At 45.3% G+C, this 11229-nt stretch overlaps 1 protein-coding gene across 2 annotated transcripts in view; it reads right to left on the bottom strand.

Annotated features, from left to right (window-relative positions):
- Nucleotides 1–9891, bottom strand: part of NRP1 (neuropilin 1) — a 128066-nt gene extending 118175 nt beyond the window's left edge. For both annotated transcript variants that reach the window (XM_035130126.2, XM_035130125.2), the window contains exons 1-3: nt 9539–9891; nt 8748–9296; nt 5408–5582 (exon numbers count right to left, since the gene is read on the bottom strand). In XM_035130126.2, coding sequence (XP_034986017.1) covers nt 5408–5582; nt 8748–8814 — 242 coding nt within the window. In that variant the 5' untranslated portion in view covers nt 8815–9296; nt 9539–9891. The remainder of the gene's footprint in view (nt 1–5407; nt 5583–8747; nt 9297–9538) is intronic.
- Between the last annotated feature and the right edge of the window lie 1338 nt (nt 9892–11229).

The raw sequence follows: 11229 nt of genomic DNA on the forward strand, positions 1-11229 counted from the left end.
CTGAACCAATTGTTTACCTGCCCCACATATAACATCAGGTGCAGGGCAGGGGGTCATAGTTTGCTCAAAATGGCCTCACAACCCAACTGGGGAGACCTGGTGCACCGACTGAAGCCTCCAAACCAGAGTTTCTGCCTGTGAATTTGTTTACATTTTGCCACTAGCCATGCGAGAGAGATGCAGTATAGTGATACCTCGGGTTACAAACGCTTTGGGTTTCAAACGCTTCAGGTTACAGGCTCTGCTAACCTGGAAGTAGTACCTCGGGTTAAGAATTTTACCTCAGGATGAGAACAAAAATCACATGGCAGTGGGAGGCCCCATTAGCTAAAGTGGTACCTCAGGTTAAGAACAGTTTCATGTTAAGAACAGACCTCCGGAACGAATTAAGTTCTTAACCAGAGGTACCACTGTAGTGCCTTCTAGGAGGCAGAATTGTAGGAACAGTGATGCCCCCCCCATATATTTCATTTGCAAAGGTAATCTGTAGATCTACTCTTGCAATCTCATCAGAAGCAGTGTGTATCCATATCAACTGCCACCACTAAGGGCTTTCATACAGTGTTCTTTCAATGTCCTTGTAACTCTTCAGTAGAGGTAAAACCTGAACGGCAGAGGCAATTGAATCCCAACAATATAACATTAATTTCCTCCAATACATTTGTATTTCTGTCAGATTTCCTCTCTCAGAAGTATTAACTTGTTACCTCTTATTTCTCCCTGCAGATAAATATTCATTTACAGCACTGCACTTTAAAAAACTAAAACAGTGATTGAATGGACTGAACTATTACACACTTGCAGCTGTGACAATAAACTGAAAATCTAGAGTTGGGAAATAAAAGTTTGCTTAACACTAAAAATCCCATGACAGACTGATTGGTACATTAATCTATTGCCTTACCCAAGATTTGGTGAAAGGAATATGAATTTCTCAAGAGAGCAAGGGACTTTGAGACCTAATACAGTTTCAAAAGTTTCCTATGAAGAAATAACTTTTCCTGAAAATATGGTCCTAAAGGGTTTGACACAAATCTCCTCACTCAGAGTTAATGGTCATAGTGTGGAAGTCAAAGCTCTGAATTTAAAAGAGAGCACAAATAACACAGGAAGCATTTAAGTCATTCAACAAAAGGTCAATTTAAACTGTTCTGTCTAGCTAGACTCTGCCCATAAAATTACCCCCATCCTTGCCTGACAACGAAACTGCCCAATTAGAGAGGGAAAGATACATTAATTAGACGGGTTTCAGAGACTTGGATTGAAGGGCACAAGTACTCTGCTGAGAGGAAGAAACACACTCTGCCCAGAGGCATAATTCACCTATGACAAGTTATAGAGGTTTTAGGTATATCAGCTCTACACAGACTGACCTAATGGTTGCAATATAATACACCACCCTCACTGCATTTATCAATATCTTGCTATATTAGTGTGTAAGTTATCTCTGAACAAACATTTTGCAAGCACTAAAGGATTAAAATATCTCCCATTCACTTCTCTGAACTTCAGAAGAGAATAATATTCAGATGCAAACACCTCTATGATTCTGTTCGTACAATCAGTTCCATCGTATATTCACAATCACAAAATCTAAAAAAAATAATGATGTGAATTTCAGAATGGGTGGCAGGAGTTTGGGTTCAGAATATGAACCTCTCTAGTTGGGAAAACTGACACATAATGATGAGGTCTGCCTCAGAATGAGGTTTACTATCCTCAGTAAACCCAGTGACCCAGCCCTCCCTTTCATTTCCGCCCGACTCAGCATTCAAGAAAACTTTTTCTTGTGAAGGTATAGGGAGACAAGTGTAGGAAGCATCTGCTGGAGACAATGAAACCTTGTAGGTGTCTCCTTAACTGACCTGGACTTTCCCGAACATGCTTAGCAGCAACACTTCTTAGTAGAGTGGATGGGACTTGGCAGTTTTCTGTGCCTCCCAATTAAATGAACAGGGGTGAGGGGCATAGCAAACATACTACATGCCCTATTATGTTAACAAGATCTGTTCTGTCTCCAGCAAGTCCATCTTGGTATCAGTGAAATATACTCCGAGTCCTGTAGTGACTTCATGCTCGTTATTGCAGCTTGTAAAACAGTGAATGAAATGTCCCCAAAACCTCAGGCTTTTATATACATTATTTACACAATGAGTCCCGTCTGATTGGCTGATTCGGCTTCCCTCCTGATTAGTCTTTTCCTGCAGGCCAATCAGTTGTTGCATTCTACGATCCTACCAGCCTAATAGGCTGATTAACTTCTTCCTGGAGCCTGATTGGTCCTCTCCTGCAAGCCAATCAGTTGTTGCATTCTAGGATCCTACATGCCTATTGTTCTAGGATCCAAGCTTAGTACATAACACAGCTCTTTCTATAACACAAGGACACATTTTGATTGAGAGCTAGGAACTGGCAGGGACAGCTAGAGCAATCCTCTTTATGCTTCTTTCTCCCAAGGCCTTGGATTGTTTGCTCATCGTTTGTAGGAACTCATTATTCATTTATTTCTATTTCTAATCCACCCTACCTAGCAATGGGTAAACTGGTTTCTAGATCTAGTCATCCAAACCCGTTTTTAAAAGATCAACAAGCTACTGCTCCAATATGAAGGAGTCGTCTTTGCATGCAGAGGATGGTGACACTTTTTTGGCACCGTTTGTTAATGTGTCCTTGGTTTTAACATCTCTGTGGCATGCAATTAGTTATCTCTGCTTATATGAAAATAAAATGAACTGAAAGCAATGATGAAATGTAATAATATTATTAAATAGTTACAACGATACTGTTCTTTTCTTTTTTTTTCTTTTTTCTTTTGTATCTCAAAATGCCAACTTGAAGAAATGGCTATTGCTTTCTCTCTAAGGGAAAGCTGTTGTCCAGCTGGAAAACAGCCACTAAGGACAACTCTTTAGGCACCCTCACTATTCATTTTTGATGCAAGAGGTTCTCTGTGGGGTTGTAGCAATCATGAAAGAAAATAGGGCAAGAGTTGAACCTTGAAATAAGCATGGTCCAAGCAGTTTCTCAAAGACGGGGTTTCTGGAATTCTTCCAGATAGAATCTCATAGCCACTTGGGGATTACCTGTGGCACCCAGAGTTGTCCACCCAAGCTCTAAAAGAGGGCAGGGCAATATCTTCCCTTCCAAATGCTGGAATCCAACACCCTTCAGCCCCAGTCAGCATGGCCAATGGGTAGTGATGATGGGAGCTGTAGTCCAACAATATCTGGAGAGCTACAAGTCCCCTGTTACTTCTGTAAGACCACAGTCTTCACAGAGAATAGCTCCCCCACCACCACCACCATGAGTAAGCCAGTGTGGCTAAGTAGCAAGTTTATACAAGCTCATATTCTGACACAAAGTCACTTGTGAAAGTCATCACTTTTCATTCCCATCTGTAAACTGGGACTATAATCTGCATATGTCGCAGAGTTGTTTTAAGCATTACAAAGGTTCGGCTGAAGGATTCACAGCTTGAGATGGTTCAGTCTTCCTGGTGTACTACTTCACATGGGGAGCTTCAAAACACCTCCACTAAAAGTTGTGTTCTACATTAGAACTTACTACCTCAGGGAGCTCTACTGATAGGCCCAGGTGCAGGGAACCCACTGCTGGCAGGACCCAAAGCATGGAAAGAGACAATAAACACACAGGTTCAAATAGACCACAACTTTATTGATTACAAATGTAAGTAGACTTTGGCATAGGCAATGGGCATGTGCCCTGAATCGTCCAGCCCAACTGCTGGTTGATTATTTTGCAAGGTTGATCCTGGTTTAAGAATCCTCTTTTAATGTACATCAAATAGGGACAATCCCTCCCTATTTGTGTGTGTGTGTGTGTGTGTGTGTGTTATGGCCCATCACACACTGTCTGGGCAACCAGACTGCATCTCCCCCTGGATCCTTTTAACAAGGTACCCTCAATTTCCTGAAGTAGGGGTGAGGTGGGCTCTCAACACCCACACGCACCTAGACTAAGAATCCAACCCAATGCCTTATCTGCCAACAAGTTGTGACACCAGACAGGCCCAATTTGTCTACAGGAAAATTCTTCCCTGGCTCCAAATATGAAAACTGAATATTTCCATAGCAAAGTCTTATGCAGGACCGGAACCTGCCTGCTCACCTTCAGGCAGGACCATGTGCTACATAGGGTGGGAGGGTGGAGAATCCAGCTCCGACTGAGCTGATTGATGAGCCTGGGTGAGGCTTCTTTATACGTCCAGTGAGCGGACCTGAGTAAAGACTAGGGACTGGAGTCTTCATTCAGCTCCACCACACAAAACACATTCCCTTGCTTGCCTGTGATAGTTCCGTTCAAATGCAGGCCCCCAGCAACCTGTGCAGCCAGAGGAGGAGAGAGCATTGTCCCACAATGATTGTGCAGGGCCATAAGATCGTCCCCAGCTCGGACTGCATTCATGCCAGACCTCAGTCACCACTCACCATCAGATGAGCGGTCCATCTCATGCCTTTCTCCCAAACAATATATTTTGACACAAGGCATGAACTTAATGTGTAGCCACTTTTATGCTCATGAAAATGGAGTTCTGTGAAAAGCCTGCACCATTATAATCAGAATTAATCACGGTAAAGCACTTTATCAGGGATAGGAGTGGGTTGAAGTGTCTCAACAGCACCTGGAGTGCCCCAGGTTCCTCATTTCTGTTCTACACAATACCTAGCAGTCTAACTTTCATAAGTTTTCTTCACACTGCCTCACCACCTCAAAATGAAAAACAACTTCTGTTAATATTAGTTAAGAAAACTGACAATTTCCCCTCGATGCCACACATGTATTATCCCCAATTATGGCACTAGCACACCAAAGCAAAGCATGTATAGTTGTTGTGCTCTTAAAATACATTATAATGCCCCATGGATGTACAGCCTCTTCCATCAAACAATACTGAATGAACTGCAACTTGATGAATTCTAAATAACTGCACGTCTTTTGCCTTAAGCATAAATGCGTTTCTAAGCAACTTCAGAACATTTAAAACAGTGCCACAATCACGAATGCAGAGGCAAATGCTTATTTCTCCCCTACTGTTCCTGCCTAGGCGTTCCGCAACCTCCAAGTCACTGAGCGGCTTAGGGAAAAGTTTCAGAGGAAATAACTGCTAATGGATCCATGTTTCCAACAAAAACGACACAGCGGGATTACAAGATTATATCTAAAACAATCTTATATAGTGCCTGACATGCAGTAAGCACTTGCTTTAATATCTTTACCACAAACATATGATCTGGTATGGATTCAAACCTCAGAGGGATTCATTTTATGCGCAGATTTTTGCACTCATCAGCTGTTTCATCTCCCTTCCCCACCCCCAACAAGAAACTGTGGAGCTTTTTGTCCAGTAGATGGTGCTATGGCTCCCTTCACAGACCATCTCACTTACTTGCACTCTCTGTCCTCCAAATCAAAGTGAGGGTTGAAGTTGATCATAATTCTCTGGTATGGTTGAGGAGCTTGAATCAGCCACTCACATTTTTGGCTTGGATGATAAGTGTTTGGATAACCAGGAGAGGTGAGATACCCAGGCTCCACGATTTTTATATTTTCACCACATTTATCTGCAATTAAGAAAACACATTTCATGTTCAGGTCAATCAAACAAAACATCTATATTTCCTACAATAGTTCAAGCCCTTGTTGAAGGACATTTTTTTCTGGTTTATGATTTAAAGAAAGTTGTTTTCTGCAGTCATTAGCTCTGGTTTTGTATCACCACCCCTGCAAAAGACAGAACAGGGGAGGTGTTTTTTTGTTTTTGTTTTTGCAAAATTTCTTAATCCAGACAGAGGTCTTTGTGATTATAACAGATTTTACATCTAATAATTAATAAGTAATGAATGGTTAATTCTTAATTATTATAGGAAACTATAGTGTCATTAAGTAATAGGCTTTAAAGGAGAGTCTGATTCAGAGAGCAATGTTATCTGATTCTTTTACTTAGCTTTCTGATAATAAGCCTGCTCTATGTCATTTGACAACAGAACTTCTCTTCCAAGACCCCTTCCTGTTTACAACAACCCCCTTTTGATTTTATCAGATCCTAAATCTAAGCAATTTGAAGCTATCTGTGATCTTCAGGTCCAGACTACCAAAGAACAAAGTAGAATTTGTTGAAGCAGCAATGATTCAATTGACCCCTTTAAGGAAGTTCCCCCCACTGCACACACACACTGCTTGGAGACCAGATAAGAGCAGCGTAACAGAAAGCAAAAAACAAACAAAAAGAAGTTTATTTCTAATTACAAAACTGTTAAGTTCCCCAGCCCTCTAAGTGCAAATCTTGAGCAAAATCTGGTTGCTCCTCTCCAAAGCCATGCTAGAGTTCTTTACAAATAAATATTGAAAGATGAAACAGAGGCAATGTAACCTAACCTCCAAGGCCACTTGTTCCATTGTTCTGTGCAGGTTTGCATTGGCACTTTGAAACTTTACTGAAATATTTTCTGCTAACGTCAGATAAGCAGACAAGCATTAACAAATGACACACTGGCAGCCCATTTTCACAGTAATGGCATATGAAACTTCTGTATCTAATAAAATTCTTGTGAATTGGAAATGGCATTCCTTGTATACTCGACATGAAGTTACAAATGTGCGGAATTTTATTATAGATAACCAGGTCAAATGGAAATGAAAGATAAAAGTGCACATCAAAAATGTATAAACTACAGCCGTTATAAGAAACATTTGCTATAAATTAGAAGGGAATGAGATGTATGCTGTGGGTTTTTGCTGTTGTTCAGCGAATTGCTATTTCTGAGTTGGTTATGAGCTACTATTTATTTCTGCCTTGACACTTTGTATAGCATGTCTCATTTCCGAGAACAAAAGATGTTGCAACAATGAGTTCAAAATCCACAGCCAATGATATTTATCTGGAAGCCTCCTGCATGTGGTTTCAGAGACAATCTTGCATGATTTGCCGCGTGCAAGCTGACTTGGAAAATGATCCCGCCTCATTAAGTCCACTCTAGCTCTATGCAAACAACATGGCAGAATCTGGCATCTGTTAAACGAGTGAAATAAACCAGCGCTGCTGCAAGTCACTTGACAAGAGTCACTCTAGGAGACATTTAGGTGGGCTCACTACCAACAGCACTTTAATCGGTAACTCCTGGGAAAGTGATAGTATAATAAGATAATGTGGGGAGCTGCTAGACTCCCTGGCTCTGTGCAATCTCTCGCACACTTGATTAAGAGGAGCAGTTTCTAATGACTCTGGACCAGTCTACCTACATAAGGTTAATGAATTAATTTAGCAGACACAAGTACTGGACAGAGGTAGATGTGGCATCCACGAGTCTGCTAAGCTGCGGAAGAGATGGATGGTCATGGTGACTCTACAGGGCTATTACATTATGCCTATAACTGCTCAGACTTAATGACAGCTTCATAGTTCCTTCCCCTCAGATCTTCCTATGGTTGGCTCAGCACTTAAGAGAATGATATTGCTCTAATAGCAAAAAGGCACGCTATACATCTCACTCCACTTTATGCCTCCAGTTCATCCCTGCTTATTTACTCATCTCCATTAATTCAACACTGCCTGCAAATCGATGCAGAAATACAGTGCGATCCTGTTATCTTTGCAAAGAAAGACTACAGGTTGAAAGATTAGGTCTAGTTAGCTACACTCTTCAAAAAGAATAGGCCAAACAGGATCTCAGGCATGATTCTCAGGGACTGAGATGCTAATACTTATTTAAAGGCTTTTTTCTTCCCTTCTCCTGGTCATGAAGGAGCAGAGGAAGAACTTGTTTCTTGCTAAATTAGCCAACCTCTTCAAAATATATTGAGAAAAGACTGATTTCCACCCTAAAGTGTGTTTTGCATCCTCCAGTAAAAAATACTCCTGTTGTGGTCTCTTATTAAAAGAATATACCATTCTAAGCGGAGAATGTTACCTTCTTTTAATTACTTTGATTGAAATCCTAGTCAGACTAAAAATAAATATTTGGTAATTAGTTAATAATAATTGCTCAGGAATTGCTCTGGGAAGGAAAAACTCCTAATAACTCCCACCCCCATGTGTGCAAGTAAGATGTCAACCATTCAGGCAGAACATCCTTAAAAACTGCATAGATTGGGGAGCTAGTATGGGTGTCATTTCATTGCTGAATGAAGGAAGCATCAATTTGAAGCAGCTCTTAAATGCTCCCTCAAAACCAGATGTGAAGTCTGTGCCATAGGATTTCTCTTACAACTGTGGTGTATGAACAGTACCTTAGATTGCTTAGCTTGAGACAATAAGTGCCCTGTGAGCCCTAATGGATAATATAGATGGATGAGGAGGATGAGGATTTGGAAATAGGTACCTATGGGGACTCATAGCTACAAAAGGTAATCAAATATATGACCGTAAACTTTCGCTTTCCCCCTGTCTCTCAATAAAACCCCCATCTTTTAAGTATTCACTGTCTGTCAGGTTTTAAAGGGGAATCTTGTGCAATTGCCAAAGGATGAAACATTAAAGTACATGTAATTGGCTATTCTGATTCTTGTGAATCAGACAAGCCCTGCATTAGGTAGCATTCAGGATGGATAGCCAAACAAAGATTGTGTGTAAGTCAAGGTAAATACCCAGTGTTTTGTGTTCAGCTTCCTTTTATCCATTATATTAGTTAGTTTCACAGTTGGCTTTACATATCAGGAGCTCAGGTAAGGGGCCCTCTGCTTGCAGCTACCTGACTTCACTTGAAAGAGATTCTGTGTCAGTCACTTACCACTCTTCAAAGCCCTGCCAAGGGTAATGGTGAGGGCAACATAGTGCAGGAAGAGTCCCCAATCCATCTTCCTTTCTCAGTACAGAAAGACTGAAGAGAATAAAATATCCGGTCTCTTCAGCGCACAATTCCTCTTAGATCTTAAATCCTCCAGTAGGGCCGGTGCAAAAAAGATCAGAAAGCTGGCTCAGTCGGCACAGCAGCGCCGGCGGCGGCGGCGGCAGCAGCAGCAAGAGTCCCGTTAGTACAAGAGACGCTTCTCTGTTTGTTGTGTATCTCCTCAAGTCTCCTGCATCCTGTCATTTAGCTCCGGCTTCCTCTGGCTTGCCCCACACTTCTTCCCTTTCCAGGCGTCACTGCCTTTGCCATTTCCAAACGGACTTTATTTGTTTTGTTTTTTTATAAAAGCATCGGTGGAAAAACTAGCAAGGAAGTCCCAACAGTGAGAAGTGGAAGGGGGGGGGGTTACAACACCCCTTGCAGCTCTCCGTCTTCTCCAAGTGGTTGCAAAACTCTCCAAGGGTTCGCCGGAATGAGATGAGCGCCTGTCTGTTACGCGGAGGAAGAAGGTAAAGCAGTGGTGAGGACAGAGGCGACTTTTTGTGGCCAACTTCAGCCTTCTCCCTCCCCGCCCTCCTGCCCTCTTCACCCCTGGATAGCGCGCCCGTCACAGGAGGAGGGGCGCAGGCGTCTTCCTCGCGAGCGATCCCTTCCTGGAAGGGCGATCTGCTCGCCAGGACTCGAGGTGCGCGCTGCCTGCTCCTCCCAGCGCTCGCTCGAGGGCTACTGACCTGGCCACTTGCGCGGTGGGCTGCGGGCTTGGTAGCCCCAAGACACCCTACGCGATGGGACGCCGCTGCCCGCGGTAATCCAGACCACTGGTGGCGGTGGAAGGAGAGGAAGGCAGCAGAAGTGCCAAGCGGTCAGGCGGCTCCTTCCTGCAGCCTGAGGAGGAGAAGCGCAACTCAGTGGCAATAAGAGCCGAGGCGCCGCCGTCTCCAAAGCCCAAAGTCCCCGCCCTCTCTCTCCCCACCTCTCTCCCACTCTCAGCCCCCTCCCCAAAGGAAGGATCAACAAACAAACAGAAGGAGCCGGAGAGCCCTGAAATTCACCCGGGGAGGTGGCTGGTTGGGTGGGTGGGAAGCGGAGAAGAAGGGGTGGAGTGGTTGGGGAAGGGAGGGGAGGGACGCGGACCGACGGACTGACAGTCGGAGGAGGGCAGGCGAAGCGTGCCGGCAAGGAGAGGAGCCGCCTCTCCTCCTCCGCGGTCTGTAGGCTCCACAAGGGGTGGGTGGGTAGGTGGGTGAATGGGCGGGGGAGGGGAGGGGGCGTCTCCGCGCGCCAGGTAAAGCGGGCAAAGCGGGACGCGCCCGCAGCCACAGCTGGTCGCCAAAGGAAAACTACCCACCGACGTCGCCCTTTGCAGACCGCTGCCCGCCCGCCCGCTGCTGCCCACAGCGCCCTCTCCTCGGGACTAAAACACCCCGAACGTGGCCAGCCGGCGTTATTCTCTCCCCTCCACTAGAATATGCTAATTCCACACCGGAGGAGACGCCTTCCTACAGATACCAAATCGGATTGATAGTCCATTTACCGCGGCTCTCAGGCAGCAGGGTCACCTGAAGATGCCTTAGACATGCCCGCCTCAGCTGTAGCCTCGCTGCCATCAGTTTACGCTTGGGAGCGTGATTATCGCGTCGCGGCCGCCTTTAAGAGTAGGCGCTCGATCGATCGCTCTCCCCTCTTTGCTCGTCCTCCACCATCCTTCTCCCCACACTTTGATCAGTGGTGCCCACCGGCGCAACCCGGTGGTTATACCCTCCCGCCGCAAGGCGCGCGCACTCACGCATCCCTGCCTCTACTTGGGGGGATTAAAAGCTCCGTGTTATCTCTCCTGCTCCCTGTTGCGCATTGTCCCCTCGCCTCCTGTCTCTCCCCTCCACCCCCGTGCAAAAGCGCCGTGTGCTGCCCAGCCGCTCTCAAGCCACTTCAGCAACACGCGCCCGCGGACTGGGCATCGGCCACCTGCTGCTGCGCGCCCCATCTCGGCAGGGCGCCCCATCCCTTGCATTCCCCTTGCTTTCCACTCCGCTCTCCCCTGAGCGCCATCTCCCTGCCTGCACGCGGTCTGCCCATCCTCGTTCCCCACCAGCCGGCAACTGGCAGCAGCCCAGATGTGTTTGCCTACTACAACTCCCTTTCACGGAGCTTGTCTTCCCTCAGCGTGTATTTATTTTCTGGTTTATGCACCTTACTCCAGCTCCATTTTTTCTCTCTTCCCTCCGTATACCCCCCATTAGTGTCTCCTGACTGACGGTTCCGGTGTGTGGCGTATCTTTCGACCCACCACAAACCCACCTCCCTCCACCGCTTGCCTAGTCACGACACTTTCCCCGCTCGCCCTCCTGCCACCGGTTTCCCGCCTCCTCCCCCTGATCATTAACGCCCTCGCTGGCGATGGAGGTGGCGGGCAGGCGCGTGA

The sequence above is a fragment of the Zootoca vivipara genome, chromosome 12 (assembly GCF_963506605.1).
Source record: "Zootoca vivipara chromosome 12, rZooViv1.1, whole genome shotgun sequence".
Lineage (NCBI taxonomy): Eukaryota > Metazoa > Chordata > Lepidosauria > Squamata > Lacertidae > Zootoca > Zootoca vivipara.